Source organism: Bemisia tabaci, chromosome 10 (genome assembly GCF_918797505.1).
Source record: "Bemisia tabaci chromosome 10, PGI_BMITA_v3".
NCBI classification, from domain to species: Eukaryota; Metazoa; Arthropoda; class Insecta; order Hemiptera; family Aleyrodidae; genus Bemisia; species Bemisia tabaci.
The window spans coordinates 41,238,820-41,261,508 of NC_092802.1; the positions used below are offsets into that span (position 1 = coordinate 41,238,820).

The 22,689-nt window shown below is 34.0% G+C and overlaps 1 protein-coding gene across 7 annotated transcripts; it reads right to left on the reverse strand.

Annotated features, from left to right (window-relative positions):
• Positions 1 to 436: 436 nt before the first annotated feature.
• Positions 437 to 22,609, reverse strand: LOC109031885 (mucolipin-3). 7 transcript variants are annotated; one of them, XR_002008849.2, is made up of 14 exons: positions 22,302 to 22,609; positions 20,581 to 20,807; positions 19,474 to 19,665; positions 16,885 to 17,035; positions 16,361 to 16,557; positions 15,898 to 15,994; positions 14,938 to 15,056; positions 14,173 to 14,322; positions 13,360 to 13,467; positions 12,151 to 12,273; positions 11,103 to 11,309; positions 9,674 to 9,825; positions 7,322 to 7,520; positions 3,474 to 5,401 (listed from the first exon to the last, which is right to left on the reverse strand). XR_002008849.2 is itself a non-coding variant. In XM_019043695.2 (13 exons), the coding sequence occupies exons 1-13, from the start codon at positions 22,420 to 22,422 to the stop codon at positions 1,676 to 1,678; spliced, it is 1,923 nt and encodes a 640-aa protein (XP_018899240.1). In that variant the 5' UTR covers positions 22,423 to 22,608; the 3' UTR covers positions 437 to 1,675. The 7 variants fall into 7 exon arrangements, 6 of the variants coding, with proteins under 6 accessions (XP_018899240.1, XP_072161713.1, XP_018899239.2 ...); XM_019043695.2 differs by lacking the exons at positions 3,474 to 5,401; positions 7,322 to 7,520 and adding an exon at positions 437 to 1,754 and having other exon boundaries at positions 22,302 to 22,608; XM_072305612.1 differs by having other exon boundaries at positions 3,474 to 7,520.
• Between the last annotated feature and the right edge of the window lie 80 nt (positions 22,610 to 22,689).

Consider the following 22,689-nt stretch of genomic DNA (forward strand, 5'->3'; position numbering starts at 1 on the left):
AAATTAATTGTAAAAATAAAAATACTTAAAAGTTGAAACTCAGACTTTACTGGTAATTTCGATGGTAAGTATTTCTGAAAACTCTCATGAGCTCATTTTACAGTTTGGCGTCACTGACAACGTTCATTTTAAAAAAACCGCGGCAAAAAAGCCGTGCGTCTTTCAGTCCCAGAACTAGAACCAATAACTGAATTCTGATTTATTTATTTTTTCCATTATTATAAACTATTCTGGGCAATTTGATTTTTTAACAAAACATTTTTAAGTTTTGAGGACTGATTTGAACATTTCAGGTTTTGTTCTGGCTACAATGAGACCCATCTCAGCTCTCAGTTACTGGGAAGGAAAGAGATTAAAAATATTTTTCAAGCTCTGAAAATAAGCGTGGTAAAAGAAAAAGTATAGAAGGAGAAAAGAAGAATAAAAAAGATATAAATTACTGCGAATAATTTGATTTATTGTATGTTCATTTTTCTTCTTCTTTTAAATGGTTTCTTTTCAGCACATAGACTGATTTTAAAAGCTGGTAAAAATACTGATGCGTTTGTCTACTCATGTTGGAAAATGAAGCTTACTTAATTTAATTTTTAATTCACACTGATGCACCTTCTGATTACACATGAGTTTGTCTCTGAAACATGATTACTTTAAATTTTAATCAAAATTTTTAATCCCTATCGATTTGAATGTCACTGCATGACATTGTACAAGAAAAATGTTTTTTTCTGATTAATTACAATTTTTCATCCTGCACAGGCCTCTCTTCACAAATAGTACCTGTCTTAAAAGTTTTTTTTTAAATTTATATATATTAATGCCCTGAACTTTTCAATATTTAAACTGAAAATTGGTGTACCCAATGATACAATTAAAAGCTATATTACTCAATAAAAAAAATCATTTTCACTGTATTTTTGAACATCTGATGTGTTATCAGGAGGGACAGACTTACATCTGTTTTTTTGCATGTTTATACATTTATTTTGTTTGATTTTCTAGATTAATTTACTACTTTTCTAGCTTTTTTTCAAATCCATTTAACAGTGGTTGACCTGACCATATTATAGAACCACTAATATTAATACTGTCATGCTGAGGAAGAATGCTGTAAGAAAATTCAAGAGTTGCCAAATTTCCTTTAATAAAAATGCTTACTTTTGAGGAAAGTTATGAATAATTTTCCTTGAAATTTTCAGGAACTTCAGGAGAAATTCCAAACAACATAATCTGAAAAGCTGGAGGAAAAATATTTGTAGGCTTACCAGGAAATTCTTGTTATATCAATCGAAATTCGGCAACGCCTAAGGTTCATCTGGCGTTTTTTCTTAGCACGACAGAATATGTACCCCTGTGATGAACTTCCGACACAGGTTACTCAATAAAAACATTTAAAAAAATTTCTTGCATGTGGACTTAGAATCTATTAGTGTAAAATTTATCTTGATAAGCCTTAAAAAAATCACACCAAGTTTCATTGAATGACATCAAATGATTATAGGTTTCTATAAAAAAATAAAATGGGGGAGAAAATCTTCTATACAGCTGCTAATTTGGGAGAATATATTTTTCGCTAGTGTTGCCCCATCTACTTATACTTATTTGTAGAAATATTAAAATCAAAATCATAAAATGACTAGGTAAAAAAAGGAAGCTCCATGGAAGCGCGAAAGTTCAATTAGGCCCCATTGCTTTGGCTGAATTTTTTCCGTTTGCTCTTTGAGGAGGGTCTTTCAAATGCTCTCCGTTTACTTTTTCTGTAAAAGAAAACAAGAATTTTCATAAGTCACACATTACGTACATTTCAATACTCTCATGTACTGATCTTTATGAAAAGGTGTTTTCTGACAGCTTCATAGGCGTGCATTGGGATGGTTAGAAAAAATCCACACTGACAAGTTAAACCATCTCGTAAACATCAATCAGATTATAAAGTTTTTTGAGCCGCTAGATGTACTGGATTGTTACATAGATCAGCCTTCAATTTTAAGCGGCAAGAATATTAGATAAACACAGGAAGATGGCATCATTGACAGTTCCAGTACAGAGTAGTTTTCAGCAAAAACTTTTTCATATATAAAGTCAGTTCATCGGGAGGTTTTTGGTAATTAACTAAAACTGGATTTAGAGATATTGTATTCCTGAAAGTGAGAGGAGATTTTTGCAAACCTAGCATCATTTCACTTTTTTTATATCGCAAGGATTTTGTAACATTCTGGTGCATTTACAGGGGAACCAACTCCTAAGGTCTTTCAATTTTTTTGTTCATGAGGGAAATAACTGAGGAAAAATAAATGCTCCTTTGCCTGTAAGATTGCTATATTCTTAGGTATTTTTAAAAAGAGACTGACTGAAGAATTAAAGATGATACTTCATCCAGAAGTAAAGAAATTCCACCCTCGGTTTTGTACTGGTACTCATTAGAGTTAAAACAATTTATTTTTGACTCTGATTATAATTTTTGGAACTTCTTGGCTTTGATTTCCCTGCGAAATGGTGCGGACCCAGCACCATTTCTCCACTTTGTTACAAAGAATGTAATCGGCAAAGTTTTGTAAGCACGAAATGCAAACTTTGCAAGTATCTATAGGTGAGTAAGTTTTTTCAGCATCTACTTGTTTCGATTTTAAAATGCGTCTCTTGATCACTGCATGAGATCAACAAATATACATACCTCTAAAAAAATAAATGCATTTATTAATTGCCAAAATTTTGGGAGGACCTACAGCTCTAATAAAACCCATAATCACAATCCCTAAAAAAAATAAAAATGAAACAAAAAGATAAAATCAAAATGCATCATGGAAATTCTCAAATTTTTGGAACTATATCAATTACCATAATAAGACTGGCATCTGAAAAATGATATACCAAGAAATTCAGCACCGGCTAAATTTTTTAATAATTTTTTAAGTTGTGCATTACCACTTCTGAGCACAACGAGCCTTCAAAATCAAGCTTCATGTGTGCCTATTTTGAGAAACGCTGGGCTGTAAAGCAAGTTTGTTGATGCTCTTACACAAGTTTTCTTATAGAAACATGAGACTATCACTATGTGAGTATGGATGCTGAGCGATATGGTGTTATCATTCAGAGGAATTAAATTCTTTTCGTCTGACTTTTAACCAGGGAGGAAAAACCAAAGATCTCTCGAATCTCCGATCAGATGTTGCAACATTTTTACTGAATAATGTAAAAATGCTGAAAAATTCACTTTTCAACCCCACTTTTCTTAAAGTTGGCCCATAAGAAGTTCAATTAAAAAGCTAAGAAGTACTATTATAGTGAGGAGTGCTTTCTCAGTGCAGTATTGACAAAATTATTACAAAAAAAAATCCATCCACAAGAATGCACACTGATGAAAAAACAGCTCATAAAATTGTATTATCTCTTCAAAATGCAAACTACGAAAAAGTGCAAAGTGCAGTGTTTGGAATATAAATTTCAGGCAAAAATAAATCATAAACAAACTCACATTGACAGTCAAAATAGTTTTAATTAAAAATTTCGGCAACAAATCACAATAATGAAAGGCATGCCTCTTATGTATTTAAAGAAAAATTATTCAGAAATTTAAGAACATGCGATGGGACAAAATAGTGGTATCATACAACAACAATTAAAATGGAAAAATAATCTCCACTTGCCTTAGTGAAAGAGAAATCAAAAAACTCTAAAAATATAGGTGATTCAAAACTGGCTAGAGCAAAAACATAACGAATTGATTGTGCCTAAATGCTTCCAGATATTATCCGGCAGCAATAATGAAAAAATTAAAAAAGTGGGGACCTGCGAAAAAACTGAAGAATTCCAGCTCATCTTGGAATTAAAACCTGATTTTAATTATTTGTCTTTGTTTGCAAAAGATAGTAACTTAACGGATGGACAACATTTTGCAATCAGAAACTACAATTTCTGGCTCATTTTAGAAACAATACCATTGGCCTCCCTATGCAGATAGACTTGTAGTTCCTTATTGCAAAATGCAGTCAAAATGTGTTCATGTGCTGAGGAAGTACTTGTGTGAGCCTTTAGACATGATCAAATTTCCTTGCATAAAATACGAATTTTCAGAGACGTGTGGATATTTTCCGTCAATTTTTCAGGAATTTTATTCGCAATCAGATCCGTTAAGTTGTCTGAAAATTGATAGATAAAATATTCATAGCTCGCCTCAAAAATAGACATTTTGTTGGAGGAAATTTGGCATAGTCCAGGGTTTCAATGCTTCTCTTTAGCACAGCAGTGCTGCGCATGGGATGCACGAATTTACTTCCTTGTGAGATGAAAATATAAGACAGACGATTTATAATACAATATTTGACCCCTGTTGATACTTCAATCTCTGCATCAAATAAATGGTTACGTTTGAACAATTCCAGCTTTTACTTTTTGAGAACTTTAAGATAGAAGGAAAATTTTTCTGAAATTTGACCAGTCAGCGCAATGATCAGTTGTCTGAAGAATGAAATATGAGTTTCACAGCAGAGCCATATCGCCGTGCTGAGGAAAAACGCAGTATGAACATTCGAAAGTTGCCAAATTTCTCCAGATAAAACACGTCTCTTTGAAGAAAATTACTTGTATTTTTTTTTAAAATTTTCAGATGTAGATCATATTGCGATCAAAATCGGCTGATATTTATGAAGAAAAAAATTCAGAATTTTCCCGGTAAATTCGGCTTTTGTTGAAAGAAGTCTGGCAACGTCTAAAAGCTCATAAGGCGTTTTTCCTAAGCACAGCAGAATAGGACATTTTATATTTTACTTTTTTCGGTAATGTTTTTGATCCTCTCCACTTCCAACGACTTGGTTTTCTAAAAAAGATATCGACATCCACATTTGCCCGATTCTTTGAAAATTTTGTTTATCCTGTATAAAACTGGTATATTTTAGAGTAATTGATTGGATAATTCTCAAAGATGGTGACTTTACCCTACATTAACATTATATATGTATTTTTTAAAATTTCGAAGATTTGATTAAAAATGAGGAACAACTGATCTTAGAATTATTGAAAGACCTCTGTAATCACTTTTAACAATACAAGATAAAACACTTAATTTAGTTCAAATCATACATACAAACTTACTTACAACAAAAATTAGAAAATAAAATTTACTGCATAATCAACAACAACGGTAAAACAATGGTACAAGATTACAATGGACAGAACTTATGAGGACAATGACAATAGTTACGACTAAACATGCTAGTCATAGCCTAGCTATTCGATAATCAATTTTCAATCGTTTTCTGCATCACTGAAGATTCATTTCCATTGTGCAGCTTTTATCAATCACGGTGCCTGCCTCCGATTTCATTGTTCGACGTCTATTTCTGCTCAAGTGAACACCGAGTCTGGACCAAAATAATCCCTCCGATTCGAAAATAAACTGCAAAATCTTTAAAATAGATTGGTTTCAGTGGGTAAAAATTAAAAATGAAATTTAGTGAAACCTAATATAGAGCTTTTATGGACTTAAGTGACCCATGAGCTAATAAAGTATGACAAAAGTTATGAGCAGGATTACTCGCTAAGTATTTGACAAAAGACTTTGAGCAGCTACAAATTTATGAATGTAACGCTAATCACAGTAACGAAAGAGTCAATATCTGCTTTCCTGCGCTTCATGAGTGCTCAAGTCAAACAACAGATGGAAAAATGAACAGAGGAAAAGGGCTTTTCTTCCAAGAAAAATCACTGAAGGAAATTTTGACTCACTTTGCTTTCTTTATGTAACAGATCTCGAATTACAATACCAAAGTATCTACAAAAACATGTTATCTAATGATTGTGTGACCCCTGGAGGCAGAAAAATAGTAAAATTGCTACAGCAATTACAACACAAGTGAGAAACAATCTATCTAAAACCGCGGATACCAAATAAATCCAGAAAACTAAAGGAGATTAAAACATGTTCTTAATCACTGCAATCGCCCAATTAAATGCAGAATGATTCGAGCTGGAACCTGTCAGTTACTTGCTCCACCTCATTTTTTGAAAACTGACTGAACAGTTTATACACAGGGACCCTGACAAAAAAAAGGGTGAATTTTTCATTTAAATCGGAAACACTTGAGTTTGAAAGACAAGGAGGATCACCACCACAGAATAACAGAACAATATCTAAATATGGAATTCTGGAAACATGTATCTCAGAGCAGGGTATCTACCTAGTGTAGACTTCAGGACAAAAAATGTTGACTTTTCCAGGTTTAAAAAATGACAGAGACACTCTGACTCACTCGTTTAAAACTTTACACATACATAGAAAAGGGAACGTTTCCTCTGTCAATTTAAAATTGACCTCTAAGTCCTTAGTTTTTCTGCCTAAAATTAATTTTTTTATAAACTGAATTCTGACAGCTGTGAAAATCTGTAAAATAGGGCCAAATTACAGAGGAGAAAAAGTCTTCTTTGTGAAGTATACGAACACTTTTGACCAATACTTTTGGGCGTCTTTTTCCCCTCCTGGCGTACCCTGTTTCTCAGTCCTATGCACACCCTGCTTTCAAAATACCATCGTCTTTGAGTGCCTACGGGTTAAATTATACTAGAGAATTAGACAACATGATTTTTAGCATGAATTTTAAAAGCTAGCGCAAAGAAATTGTTTTGAGACCCGTTAGAAGAATACGAATAAAAATTGGGCAGTAACACCTTTAAGTTGTAATATTTCGTACCCATAAAAAAACACAAAGCAGAACATTTATCTACCTAAAAAAAATAGTCCAAAAATCTATTTCAGTCTTAGATGTTGATAAATGACTTAAAACAAAAATTACATACAAATTACACTACTTACATCGACTGATACAGTTATTGATTAGTACACTGATACACATTTATCAAAGCTATGATACGGGACATAAATTACAATTAGTATGACAGTATAGAGAAAAAGTATAAAAATTATGAGACAGTGAAAAAGAAAATATGGTAATCAACATTGAGCAACTTAGAGGTGGTCCCTTTGAGAAATCAGAGGGAGGAGTTAACGGAGGAAGGAAAGGTATTTGTCCGCTTAAAATGCAAAAGAAAGAGCGCAAATTACAGAAAAATGTTAGGGGAAATGAGTAAAAAACAAGAGCTTTTATAGGCGCTTTAGATGAGTCAAATTAAACCCAACATGGAAAGAAAGGAGTGCTGTCAATGTAAAAGTCAACGAATTAAAACATTTTTTTTTCAGGAGAAAAAGATATCTTAAAAGAAGCAAACCTTGCCTCTACATTAAAATCCCGATCACACTGAAAACCACAACCAACCCATGTAAGCTTTCAACACCACAACGCGATGGATATTGTATATTTTCAGACCTAACCTTGGACAGTCGGTGGATTGCATGCTCGGAATCGTCCAATGGGATGAACCCACAAAAACAAATTTTCTTTCCATCTGAGCATTATCATCCGCCGCAATGTTGAATTTGTGAGAGACAAAGTCTCTTCAACAATGACACTGAGTTTGGAATTTGCTTCACACATTTACTCTCCTCAATACCAGACTCACAAGAGCCCATGCTGTCAGAACAGAGTATATATTAATGTTAAAATCAAGGGGAAAAAAACTAAGCAATGAACCAAGAGAAAGGGTTTGAATTGAAGAATTCTATTTTCAAATTTGTTTTGAGAGAACAAGATGGGAAAAACTCAAAAAATAGTGTATTTCTTTCGGAAAATACACTTATATTATGAAAAACTCCTATGTCAGATCTTTTTCATTGCTCGTAACATATACTGATAAAATTCAAAACGTAAAAAACAGATAAACTGGCGGATGGTATACTGGTTATGGGTGGAATTTTCATCTTTTCATTGTATTTATGAATTTTTAAGGTCAACAATGAGGAGAAAAAAAAATTTAGAGAGAAAATTCGGGAGAAATGTAAAATAAATGCAAAAAAATGTAAGAAAAAATGCTTGAATTCAAACTTCGACTCATTGGCAGTGGATTTTTAAACATCTGATTCGCCAACAAGTGACCAATGATTGTGATGTCTCCCATAACTTGATAAACGACTCTCAAAAGTAGTCCCTAACGTAGTCCTAAAAGTAGGGGTAGTGGTAGTGGTAGTAATATAACCTCCACCAGCTTAAAATATATATTTTTTGTCTCATAAAATTTCAACTGACATTTAGCTCAGCCTACCAAAATGCAAAAGAGAAATGGTTGTAATTTTTCTACCCAAACTACTGAAACTTTGAGATCAACTTATATTATAGACGGATACATTTTTGAAGATCGTGGAGAGTTGTCTCGGAAGTGTTCTTGGCAATAGTCGGGCTGTCAAATTAAGTATTTGTTCTTATTGGTAAAAGTCATGGATGAAAAAAGGAAAATTTCGTCAAATAAAAAAAAAAAAAAAAAAAAAAAAGGAACCACCTCAAGATAGATGAGACCAAAATAACTAGACACATCAAAAAATTAAGACAGAACACAAAGCGTTTGAATAAAATGAATTTAGCGTATTTTGGGATAGAACTCCCATTACTATCCATCACAACAAGTGTCACTTCCACAACATCAATGTCTGCAGCACTCTTTCATTGAGGCAATGAATATGAGGAAGAATATATCCAATTTACAAAACAAAGTACCTCGAGAAATTCAATAAGTAAAAACGCTAAGTGTCTAGTCTTTCAAATCTCATACAAAGTTTTACCAGGATACGATGCAAAGTTGTAAATAAGAAAACACATAAAACTAACATGGAAAATAATATCACGTAGTGTAACTACTGACAATCTCTTGATCAACATAAAATAAGGCAGGTGCAAAAGTTTGGCGGGAATTTTTAGATACTCTTTGAAACTTTCAAGACTTGAAACTTTGAATCGCCTGCAAACTAGGAAAATTTAAGGTTCCAAGTCAAGCTGATTTCAAGGTGCACCATAAAATTCCAACTCTGTTTACCTTTCCATCAGACCTTGACTACCGAATCAGTTGCTTCAAAAAGAGAAAAGCTTCCAAATTTTAGAATATTTTTGGATGAGTATTGCTTGAAAGAATGCACATTTTTCACAATCAAAGTAAACATGAAGAATATTTGCTTTGCTTCGGCAGGAAATGATACTATTAAAAGATGATTAAATAGAATAACAGAAGAAGACTAATAACCGAATGCAAAGAGACAAAAGAATGAGAGGACACAATGCCCACTTTCTTCCACTAGACCATTAATGAAAAAAAAAAACAATATATATTGCCAAATGCTAGAAATGGATATCTCACTTGTAACGATTGAAAATCTCCAATTAAGTTTTATGTTCTTTCAGGAAAACTACATGCAAAGTTTTCTTGCAATTTTGCATGATTTTTTTAGTATGAATACAGATAACTCACAAAAAATTTCAATAGAAACTGTTGCTTAGTTTTCCTTCAAAAAATAAAAATGAGCAGAGACTCACAACATCGCTGTCTGAAATAAGCATTTTTCAGGTTCAGCTATCCATAAGTAGAAATTAATCTGAAATTTGAAGAAAAAATTAATTTTGAGTATTTTCTAGTTCAATTCTCGTTTGCTTGCCGATGTGGATTTTTGCTCTTTTTGAGCACACTGATTCAATCACCACAACACTTAAAAAGTATACTGTGTTCCAAATGAAAAAAAAATTCATGCGACATCTCAGGCAAGTTGACGAACAGAATCACAAATATTCAAAGGGTTGCTCACATCTTGCAACAGCAAAACCTCGAAAACGTTTCTTGAAATGACGAGTCTGAAGTTTCACCCCAGTCTCGATAGACTTCGCTTTTCGGATCTTCATCCCAGTTGGATACAAACTGCTGGACATCTGACTTTGGAAAACCTTCCGTGTAATATTTCTGTAAAAATGTGAACACATCCATAATTAGAGAAAAGTTCTGTAAATGATCAAAAACTTGATAAGATAAGCTGGGAGTAAAAATCTGATCTTAGAATGGTTTGACAGCGCCCCAATTCAATTATTGCAAGGCACATTCTCAGAGGCATTTGCTCGCGTCATTGGGGTAAATTTTTGTAAAACTTTGACTTAGAATAGCAATAACAAAGAGGATAGACAGGCTTCTAGAATAGTTAACAAAATAAGAATTTAATGGAGTTTGTGTAATTTGCTGGCCAATTCTTAGATTATTTTTCTTTTATTATTTCAGTGTATCAAGGGACATTTTTTTGAACTCATACTTCAATTGTATACCATGATCATATGCATACTTGTTGATTCCACGTCAAATAAGTTCACACACTTCTAGACTGCAACAGAGGATCGTCTAACGACACTTCCATTTATAAAATAAATGCAAGAGGCAAGACCTTCCCTTGCAGTTAAAAAAAGCGTAAACTCATTTGGCATGAGCTCTACCGCAATGTAAATTACCAGAGTATTTTGAAAAGCCTTTGCTGTGCTTGCTAAAAACATGGTTTGAACACAATAAAATTAGAGGAGAAATAAATCAGAAATACAACGTCCTGCGAGATGAAAGGTAAGTAACACATGAAACACGACAAGTGAAACAAAATTAAACATAGACATGGAAGGACTAAAAAGTAAAATTTAATTAGCTTAATAATTATGTGCTTCCACTTGAAAGGCGGTGTACTTTTTCAAGAGCGTTAAATATTGGTAATGCTATGTTATGCTCATAAAAGTTTCCAAGAATCTAGTAAAAAATGTACACAATGTTTGGTATTTTTGAAGGATTAATATACCAAAAATTTGGCAAATCTCTCAAGTCGTTTTTAATTACAAAAGAATGAACATGGAAAACATACTTTTTCCTGGAGGACAGTCCTCATAGTTAAAACTCTTCCTTTGGTCAGAAACAGTTTGATAGCAAACATCCTCAGAGACAGTGGTCTGTTATAAATATTTATTGTCGAATAAAATTCAACCAGGGTGAAACGCTCACCGTGAGGACTTACATAAGTTTTGAAAGTTTCAACTAGATCCATAGATTTTTTTGCAACTCCTAAAGTTCCTCTACATGATAAGAAGTATTTCTTACATTTGAAGAAAGGTAAACCCTGCTCATTTTTAGTAACTTTATAAGCATGGATCAGCAAGGATACATCTTGCTGATTAATCACCTAATACGAGAGGACGAAAAAAAATACTACTCACTTTGATGGTTTCGTATGAGTCAGCGATGACAGAGATGAACAAACTGAGAATTACGTAAATGAAGAGACTGATGAAGGTATAGAGATAGATGCGACAGTACCACCAGAGCATCGGGGATTTATATGACATTATCGAGAACGTAGCGTACATGTCATCTCCATTGATCAGTGCGAATAAGCACTCAGACGTGCTGGCTAATGAGCGAAACTGAAAGAAAAACAATACTTGAATCAAGAAAAATGTAAAACGAAGACTAAATGGAGTTTTCTGTGGGGAAAATCACAAGTTACCTGGATGACTTGCAAGCTTAACAGAAACTTTAAATAGCAGATTTTTACTTTTTCATATGTTTCATTTCCTTGAGGCTAGACAAGTTTTGTGAGTGTAATGCTGAAGGTAGTATCACTCAATTGACAGGCTATTTGACTGATCAAATGCCAGAAAATTTGATCGGTTGATTGACGGACGATACGGCTAGTGAGACGACAGATTGTTCGCATGGCCCATTGAGAGACGATTCAATTTATGAATTGACAGATGATCTAACCAGTTGCAGTGTTTTTATAATTTCCTCATATTTCGATTCCCTGACTTTTTTTGCTTTTCTCTGTTTCCAAAATTTCAAAATTCCAAGACTTTATCCTGACTATTCCCCAACCATCAATCAAAACCTCCACTTGAATTTTTTTTCTTTTGATTATGCTGACTTTTGCTAGACTATAGGCAAAATTTTCACTTTTAGAGATCCAAATAAAGAAAAAAGGCACTTTGAAGTTGTTTGCACTCCCTTGAAGGACACTGGTAGAAGTTGCTGGGCAGACGCGCCACTCCTTTCGCGCAAAAGTTCTTGATTTTTCCCATGAAGTCATTGACTATCCCCCATTTTCTCCAAGTTGGTGTAAGTACCCCAACTTTCCTTGGCTTTTCAGGTTTTCCAGACCTCCAGAAACCAAAAATAGTTTTGGTCATTTTGTTCGCCTTTGTCGGCAAACGTCGATAAATCAAAATTTATTCAGTCAATCGATAGCATTGTATTAGCACAACTCACTTTCATATGATAAGGGCCCAAGACGATCCAACCGCAAAACGTAAAGCCAGCATAGATTAGGATAGCACAGAGTAAAAACCTTGCAACTTGAGGGAATGCTTTTTTGAGTGTTAAGATTACAACCTGTGAAAGAAAAAAGAGGGAAATCAATAAATTAATGGACGGATTTTGAGAGATGACTTTGCTGCCTATTGGGCATCCTCTTTAGGTGAGTTAAAGGAAGAATTTAGATCAACTCCAGTGAGCTGATGATTGAAATTGATAGACAAAGCTATAGACAAAGAGGACAAAGGGAGGAAGAAGCAATCTCAGTGATGGAAACAGGTGATTGCAATGGACAAAGAAAGTAAGTAATACCATTTAACTATTCATTCAATTTTATAAAAATATCAGTGTTGATAATATTAAGATGTATGGCATTTAATACATTAACTATCATAATAATAAGATGATCTTCTAATTCAAACTATGTTTTTATTGGAATAATTCGAACAAATTCACAATTAATTTCATAACATTGCATTGAAACAGCAACTCAAAAGAGACCCTATAGGTAGTCCATCATTTTCCCTCTTTGTCTAGGACAACCACCCATTTCAAACACTATGATCGCTGCATTTTCTCCTGGTCTTCTTTGTCTATCAATTTCAAATATCAGCCTGCAGAGGCTCCTTTCAACTTTATTATACGCTGAGCTTGTTGTTTCATTACATACAATGCAAAATTTACAGGTGTGAGAGGATTACCAGTAGATGATCATTTAAATCTTGAGAATGGTTGTAAGCTGAAAAGTTTAAATAAATTGTTGCTGAAAAACTAAGCTAAAAGATTAAATGAAAAGTTGGCGTTTGATCGTGTTACTCAAGGAGGGAGCAAACGAGCTGAACATGTATTGAAAAGACACGATGAAGTTGACACGAAATTTCTATTCAAGAGCTTAAATTTATGAAGCGCATCATTGCTATCATCGCTACATAGGTAGGGACTCGTTTGGAGGACAAAAATTTGACATCATTGAACAGAACAGCTCTATCTACAGGGATACTTCAAGAATCAACAAATCGCATTGTACTTTAGAATAGACATATTTTTCAACCTTTTTGGAAATTTTTATATTATAGTTTTCATATAGCGCTTTTATATTTAATGACGAAAACAACTCAATTTTGAATTTCTTAAGGACAGACATAATTTTGGCGGAAAACTTACATTGTATGTTTTGAAGAAGCCAAGGTATCGAAGAACTCCAAACCAGACAAGTAAGTTCCCAGTTCCAAGAAACACACTGCACACATTCCACTGATCTCCAACCGATTGCTGAAAAAAGATTCATATTGCCTTCTTAAGTGACGAACTTTTGAGAATCATTCAATGAAGTAGGAGGAAAGTATGTAGGATACAGTAAAAATAGATTGAAAACTTCTAAAATAAGCTTGTAAGAGTAAAATTAAGTTCGCAGTTTGCTTCAGAATTGGTAGATTCCAATATCCTGCTCGCAAGAAAAGCTAATGTACAAAGGTCAAATTAGGAAAAAAATGATCTAATTTGAGGCAAAAATGAGTAAAATGGAAATGAATAAACTCAACTGACGGAGTGAACGAAATAAAAGTAGGCACACACTAGGTGTTGGTCATCTCCCAAGTCTGATCCATCTCTAAAGAGTTTTCTTCCTTCTCTCTCAAGTAAATAAGTTAAATATACTTTATTCTGTCTTTGAAGATAATGTGATTGTTTCTTTAATTCAAAAAGTTTCACAATAAATAATGGGAAAAAAATTGGCACACTTCACTCCAGGAAGAATTCCGACTTAACTTTTATTTTATCCGTTTTTACACTGCGTTTTAGCCTCAGCTTAAATTCACGGTTCGTTTTTGTTACCTCAGTTTTTTTGGGTTCTATTTTACAATCTAATTTGTAGTGTTTGTTGTAATTATAACTTTTGCTGGATTCCAGAGCTGGAATCAATAGGCTCTTATTGACTGCTTTGGGCCCATTCTGTGAAATATGATAAGAATGGCATACCTTTCTTTCAATTCGTTCTTTGATTGCAGAACCAAATATCAGGAGGATATCATTAATAATGATCATGATGTACCAGAGATTCCAGAATTCCCATCTCCCTTCCACACTTAGCTCTTTGCGATAAACCTCACGGAAAAAGCGTATTGTTTCCTGAACAAAAAAGAAAATAATACAATAATTTCAAAACAATAAGTAATACTAATAGAGAAGAATATTTTTGCTACAATAGTGGCAGATATGTACTGTGTAGTGTGCCCTTTCATGATTTTCACGATTAGAATGATAAATAAATAATGAGAACTTAGAGAATTCTCTTATGAGAAAGAAATGGAAGAGAATGGATTTCTGCCTAATAAAAACCAAACAGCTGAGATATTCTAATTTAATTCATTTCAACTGATGTTTAGAAAACAGGCAGTGGACTAAAATCAAAATCATTTGTCATGGATTTTTGCAGTAATAGCATTTCTCACAGTGGTATTTTTATATGATGATTTTTATTTTTATTAGATCTTTCAAACTGAGTAATTGATGTAAGAAATATCATTTGCAGGAAAGATAGCTTCCATACGTAAGAGGTTCCCTTGTACTTACAATTGAGTCTTTAAATAAAATTAGGCAATGCATAATGAAATTTAGAAAAGTGTGAGAGCATTTGCTCCTAGCTCTTATATTTTAGCAAAATGGTCGTTTACATCACCTATGAAGTTTAGTATTGCTATTTAAATAACTAAATTTTGAAAAGAATGAAAAATGCGGTCGTACAAATTTTAGGAGCTGCGCTCGATAGACTGCACGGCTACATAGGATGAGAGAACATACACAAATGCTGATGACAACGAAGTTCAGTAGACTTCGTAAAATGAAATCTATTCGATTATCGTCTGTAACAAAGAGAGATAAAAATAGAGATTTAGAGTTAGGTGAAAGAAATACGATAATACATAACACTGTCAACTACTATAAAATTAAAAAAGATAAAAGCCAAAAAGCTGAGACGCTGTAACCCATGCTTGACATTTAACCAAGTTAAATGGAATCGATTTGTTCAATTGCCCTGGATGTAAGTTTAGAACCAGTTTTCTTGTTCCCAATGACAAGGATACCGAGGAAAAAAACCATCACACAAGATGGATATGTTAGCCCAGAGTTTTTGCAAAACAAATAATTTTCAGCACGGCAAAAATAAGTGAATACCTATAGTTATTTTGAAATTGAATTTCCTTCATTACCTCTCATGATGGAATATAATGATTAGAAAATCCTGATTTTCATAAGAAAATTTTTACTGAATATCTTGAGCAAGGAAAGACTGGTATTTTCTCTGCTTGTAAAATATCAGGGAACTAGAACTTGTCCTCATTGTTAAAGCCTGCAACGACCGTAAAGACACACGACAAGACTTTTTTAACATCTTCTTACAAAATCTTTCGTGGTTGATGACTCCATTTATTCTCTTTGTATATGAAATAGAGCCCAAAATAGAGCTTGAAAAGAATAGAATTTTACAGAGTAAAAAAAATATATTTTACTCTCAAATTTTTAAAACCTAGTGATAGAATTGCTTCACAGTCATTTTGCTTCTTATACCCTCAAGGCGTTCTTGTGCTTGTAAAATCGATGAAATATTTTTTTTCTTTTTTGCCCCCAGAGAATCGTCATTGAGAAAGAAATATAGCCGGTGTTTCTAAATTAAGTTAGAATAAGAGAACTGAGAACACTTACTGATGTACTCGACATCTCCTTGGCATACCAATCTGAATGGGTCTGCGGTGAGATCAATCAGCATTTGGCCATCGTTATCCGTATTATCGTAGGAGATCTAGAAGAAGACATCAAGGATTAGCAAAGGAACAATAGAGTTCAGAGTGCGATTGTTCTTTGATTCAGACCCTTGTTTGACAATTCTTTACTTCTATGGAAACTGATGAATTTAAACAAGTTTTTCAGCAACTTGGCAACCTGAGTTGTCGATAGAAAAATTTAGCAATATGAATAATTAGAAAACATTTGGGATGCATGTAACTTTCAAGACGAACAAAACTTTGCAGTTCAAAACATTTATATGACAAACAGTAAATCTAGCATGGTGCAATTTTTTAGCGCAGCTTTTTTCTACTGATAGATACAAAGATAAAATATGTAGATATAGAAACATGACAAATTAATTTGCATAGTGAATACTTACAACAATATCAAATTTGTAACAGTCAGGGGGAGTAATTGGGCCGGCTGCTCTGAAATTGACAGTTTTTAGGGAGAAAAATAATTCTACTTTGACTAGAGCAGCAAAATTGACTTCAATATTGGCGTCTTTTAAATAATTTATGATGGAAAATTCACCTCCTTTTGCGGCTGCGTCAGAGATGTTAACACTTATACACTCTGTAAAAAAAAAGGAGTAAGTGATAAAAATGTTTTATATTAATTTAAAACTTATTTAAATTTTATTACCTTCACTTAAAAACGATCACTTTTTATTCAGTAAAAAGGGATCAGAAATACCTAATTTGGAATGTATGGACTTCTTAAATGCTAACCATTTCTTGCGATCCATTGCTTTCTGCTTTGCGAGAAAGTTTCTAAGCCCCTCTACTTCTAGGTAATGCGCAAAGAAAGAAAGAAAGAAAGAAAATAAATATCGGTTTTGAAAATTGTCTCACATTGCAAGATATATTGGTACACATACAAAATACATAAAAGATTACTCACGAGTATCAATTTCACTGTTGAATACATAGCTTTCATTGAATCCAAAAATGATTCCATCCTTATAATGATGGAAACATAAAACTGGCGCTGTCATCGTATTATCGTCACTTGTGTATGAGTACGATCCAATGGCATCGCTGAGGTTAGCATACTGGAAAAAAGAGTAGTTAACATTTAGATATTGAGAGGTCGGAGATCTAAAAGTAATTGGTTGATGACAAGACCTGACGGTTCGTTAACTGATGAGCCCTAAAAACTTTGTCTGCCCCAAAAAGAAACTTATCTTGATTGCCCTGTTTCAGTATCTTTTGCTAGCATTTTATTTTTTTATGGGAGAACTTTCACATGAATTTGCCCAAAATTTTTATGATTTTTTTTAACCCTTGTAAAAAAAGATACTAAAATTTTCATGCACACTCCTGTAAGGGTTCTCTCATGAAAACATGAAATGACAGTAGAAATACTGAACCAGCGCAGGCGAGATACATTTCTTCATGCAGGAGATGAAAAAAGTGAGCATTCTAAAGGACCCTAGGGCTCATCAGGAAATATACATATGAGGTTTTTTACTTTTTTAGCTAAGGGAGGAGGAAAAATATGATGGTATGAAAATTTTTCATTTCTGGATAAATAATGATTTGTACTTTCAAGTCCAGCTATGAAAAGATAAGATAAATAAATCATTACTTCCAATGTTCAGATTAGCATGTGGCAAAATGAATTGACTTGGAGATGAAGGATTCCACTTGAGCAGATCGATGTTTTAGCAAATACTTCTATGCAAAGCCCATTCATAGTTCAATTCTTGCCAAACTTAAAAATAATGAACAATAAAATTGATAGAGACTTGAGACTTGGAGACAAATATACAACCACAAATTCTTATCCTATTCAAGACTGGTCAACCTTGCCCATACTCAAAGATTAATACAACTTCGTTGTCAACTAATCAAGAAGTGATTCATGTCTCATGGGGGAATGAGGCATTTTAAAAATATGCGTATAGATAATTTATTATTACAGATTAGAGCAGAAAAAAATTATTTCAGATAATATTGTCTCGTTTATTTCACGCATTATCATACATGAGTCTAGTCAGGACTTGAATGTGAGTACAGACTTACAAAAGAAAATTAAAAAAATATTTGATACACATGATGGGATGTTTAAACTCACTGAGGATGACTCTTCAGTTGTTAATATTATGTAGTATAATTCCAGACACTAAACACTCATTCAACTGAGGTGTAAGTTTTGTAGAGATAGTGTTACAGAAATGGGCTTTAGGAATTTATCTAAAGGAAACTTGAAAATCACGAGAGAAATACTTCAAAACTCATCACAACTTTGGTGCAGAATAGATACTAAACTTTATTGGAAGACATGAAAAGAAAAACAGTAAAAATGTTGCCTGTAAAAAGCAACTGAGATTAGCTCTGGGTCTACACTACTTGGAGGGGAAATTACAGCCAAAAATTCTAAATGTATCATTAGATTAAAAATGTAAACCTCCCTCTGTCTTCCACTGATGCGCATTGGGGTTCTTTCGAATCTAATGAAGTTTCTGGAATTTTACCTTGATTTTCCCACAGATAGTGTGAACTAAGCACTATTCTAACATTCTGTTACTTTGTTAAAAGTCTTGTTTGATACTGAATTCTGATAAGATTTGTAAACAAAACCCAGGGTAATGGAAAGTCCCTGAATTCCTCAAAGAGCATTTTCCTTCATTCAGGGAAAGCCTTCGACAGATAAATCAATCTTAGGGCTTTGGAAACCAAAGTCCACTCTTTGTATTTTGTAAATAAAATTGTATGATTGTTACAGATCTGTAACAGGAGCCAATTACAAAGATACACTCTCCACGGTGCTGATCAACTGTTTTACATTTTTTTGAGAGACTGATAAATAAAAACTAACTTCTATGCAGAGTGCAAAACAGGCTTGCACTAGAAACTTAGAGCAGAGGCGAATGAGGTTAATTTTGAATTTTTCACTAATTGAAAAAATGCCAATGGACCACTAGACAAGGTACGAATTTAAGCAATCTGATACATGTTTCTTAATCAGAATTTCACGTAGAACACAATTCACATTATGAAAATTACCGAAATCAATTTCTAACGAAGATATTAACGTTTTTAGTTCACATTGGTTACGAGGAATTTGAACTGCCCGCTCACAAGAAACTCAAAGCTCTACGTGAGTCAAATCGCGCACTACAACGGTTTCAGCAAGCTTCTCAATCGAGCAATGTTCATTTTCCACCATGTGTTGTTCAAACTATTGGTAATTTGCTATAGCTGAGCCAAAGTGTCAAGATTGAAGTTGAAGATTTTTACATCGCAGAGACTGTCATGATAAACATTTAGCGCGCGATGTGAATCACGTAGAGCATTGAGTTTTCATGAGCGGGTGGTTTGAATTCACGCATCAAGAATCATTAAATATCTTCGTCAGGAGTTGCTTTTGGTAATTTTCGTTGTGCGTATCGTGTTCTACGTGAAATTTTGATTGAGAAACATGTATCAGAATGCTGAAATTCGTACCTTGTCTAGTGGTCCATTGATGGGGGAAAAGACAACTTACCCCAGTTAACGCAAAATCTAAGGATTCGAAAAAGGTATCTTTCTTGTAGACAGCCATCGGCCCCAAAGCTGGCGGGTAAGCGTTCACTTCTCTGGTGGTATCCCAGCCTTTAAGAAATAGGTGTGAAAATGATATTCTATTGTCCCAAGAATAGTTTACATGGTTGTAGCGACTATGAGCAAATAGACACAGCTGAAACAGATAAAAATGCACACAATATAGTCTTACGAATTCTCAAATTCTTGATATCAATGATTTTACAAGTCCCACAGCAATGGGGCAATTTTTTTTGATGAAGGGCATACAATTTTGGCACTTTGAAGTGTTGTAATGGGCTCATTATTTGGAGTAAAAAATTTAAAAGATCCTTAAACCTTTGCAAAAGAGGTCCCTTCCTTTCCCTCAAAGTTTCATTAAAAGAATAAAACTTTAGAGAGAGCAATACTGGAAAAAAGTGTCATGGATTTTACAAATGAAGGTCCTACTTTTGTAATATCCATGACGCTTGTATAGTTTTTTCCGAGGTATGATTTTTGTAGTGACTCATTGAGGGACAGGAGCCCCTCTCAGAAGCTCTTAAGGATTTGTAGACATTTTTCACTCCATACAATTAGCTCTTTACAACAGTATAAAGTGTCAAAATGAAATGTCCGATGAAATTTTCAACTAAGAAACTTCATATGACATTGCTGTGAGAACTCCAGAGCATTTTCTTCACAGATGACCGGTTTAAAATGTTCTCATCAATCCAGGTATTTTCATCCAAGTTATAAAAGTGAATGTGTTCAGGGTTTGTATAATTTCTTCTTTTTTGGATTCCCTGACTTCCCTTGACTTTTTTCTGAATATTTTTGCTCTTCCCCGACTACAAAATTTTTGAAACCCTGACCTTTCCTGACTTTTGATAAGGCTTCCACTTAATGTTAGATCTTTTTCCTTTAATTTAAGCTTAGATCTGCTGAGTGCTAATTGCATCCGGTTTATAACTGATCGGGATCAGCTAAAGTAGAATCAACCAGCCACATCTGTTGGCATGACAGTCAAATATTAAACTGTGGCTAACAGCATTGAGAAATCATAGAAATGATAAAAGGAAGATATATTTACCTGAATTGTGACAAAGAATATTTTAACTACTTGGACTAGGAACTTGTACGGAATTTGTTTCTTGGCTTCCCATTTTTCAATAGGATTCATGAAAAAGAATCTCAGCTTAAGTTTCATGTGCATTTCTGAGAGAAGAGTGTCTTTTGAAGAGTAAGAGTTTCCTCCGGTGCAGTGAATCGACGGCAGCTGCGGTGATTCCGCATTTTTGTTGATTAAAGGCTCATCATCTGAAAACAAATTGTACAGAAATGAAAAAGGAAGTTCACTGCCAGGGCTTTAAAGAGATGCGCTTATTTCACCTCATTTCATGAAATGATTTAAGTAGTGATGGCGTGGATGTAATAATAAACTTCCAGTTTCAACCCCCCCAAAAAAACCCTTAAACACCATAGGAAGATGCATCTTCTTCAACGTTTCTATCGAAGTTCTACCTTTGATGACGGAGAGAAGAAACGCTTTTGAAAGCTTACTTTATACCTGGGTGGTGGCCGTTACGAGCTCTGTAACCTTCTTCCCAACGTTAAACAAGCAAGAAAGAAAAAAAGAATTGGATTTGAGAAAATTGCAAAAATTGGACAAGGTCTAAAAGTATTTAGAGGGAAAAGAATAGGTTAAGACATGAAGATGGAAGAGAGGTTGAGTGTTATTTAAGAATTTGTGCCTACTGCCATTACAAGGTATACATAAAAATTAGCTAAGGAGTTTAAACCAGTCACTTTTTCGTACTTTCTGATAGGAAATGAATTATTGGGCATTTTATAATACATGAAATATTTTCAATGGATTCACCATTTCCAGATCCGTGTAATCCAAAATGAACCCTGTGCCCAGAAATGTGAAAATGATATGCAAAATGACCATGAAAATTGGCGTCTCCCCTTGTCAGGCTTACTTTATAATAATAAGACTAGATCGGAAGTAAAAACCTTCAGAGGACATCCTTCAAACTATCTCCCTGTGTTTCCTCCTCGTTCTTGGCAACTTGCAATTCAGGACCATTCAATAAGTTTTGAAGTTCTGTGACTCAAGAGTCTCTGTAAGTGCAACAGATCATTCCAACTTGTCTCTGAGTACCCACCTTGAAAAGTTCGGTACATTTTGTTATAATTCAGTCCAATTCAAATTTTATACAATCGGCACCTTTTACTTCATATAGGAATTATCAGAGGTTTCTAGAAGAATTGATTTCACTTAGATTAATGAAATAAAACACCATCCCTGAAGGATTACAATAGATGCAGTTTTCTCTCATACACGTACAAACATTCACAAGTACTTGCACAAGTTTAATTTTCTGATAAACCGGACGACAGATGCATGATGAATGATAAATAAAGTAAAAAAAAGGCACATGAGAATATTATGTAGTGTGCAGAATGATAGAGAATATGCATAAATCATCGAATCATCTCCTTAGCTGCATGCAGAGTAAGGGAAAATTCCGGTGAGATAACGATGAAAAAAGCTCTGTTCTCGGGCGATTATGAAAAAACTGTTCGATGAGAGTGAGTATGTATGTACAGAATATTCAGAGAATAGAGTTAAGAGAGGAGAATAGTACCTTTAAAGACCATGTTTCCACAGGAAAGATGTAGCAGAGGTGGTAGGAACAGGTATACATCAAGGTGAGGCTGCGACAGCAGTGACAACGGTAACTCTTGATAAAGGGTTAAGTGGAAAGAAATCAACAAAAATCGAAGAGATAATGAGAGAGGACATACCTTCACTAGTGTTATCAGACCATACTGTGCGCTTCGGGCTATCAGCTTCTTGTTGAGGTTCCTCCGGAGCAAATCTAATTCCCGCTTCCAAGGTGGACCCCGAACCAGAGTCCTCATTCATATTTGAAATTGAGCGAGAAAATACGGAAAGAGCAATACCTACTTATCATACAGAGAAAAATTAGCACCATGAAAATTGAATGACATATCTAACAGTGGCGGGACAAAGGGTGAATACTTGGAAATCAAATCAATTACGAGTGTGTAGATAACAACAAAGGGGAAGAAAGATAAAGATAAAAGCTTAGGTAAATAAATAAATTGCGGCGAGCGGGGAGGAGGGGTATGACGTAATAACTTCACTTGCTTAACTGCGTCGAAATTAGCC

What these genes read in the sequence shown, in the direction of transcription:
- LOC109031885 (XM_072305612.1), bottom strand. Translation starts at nt 22,422, where the DNA reads ATGAATGAGGACTCTGGTTCGGGGTCCACCTTGGAAGCGGGAATTAGA. An exon ending in AGGAGATGTCGAGTACATCA is followed by an intron (nt 15,057 to 15,897) that starts GTAAGTGTTCTC and finishes TCTTTGTTACAG; the next exon opens with ACGATAATCGAATAGATTTC. An exon ending in GCTTCTTCAAAACATACAAT is followed by an intron (nt 12,274 to 13,359) that starts GTAAGTTTTCCG and finishes TTTCTTTCACAG; the next exon opens with GTTGTAATCTTAACACTCAA.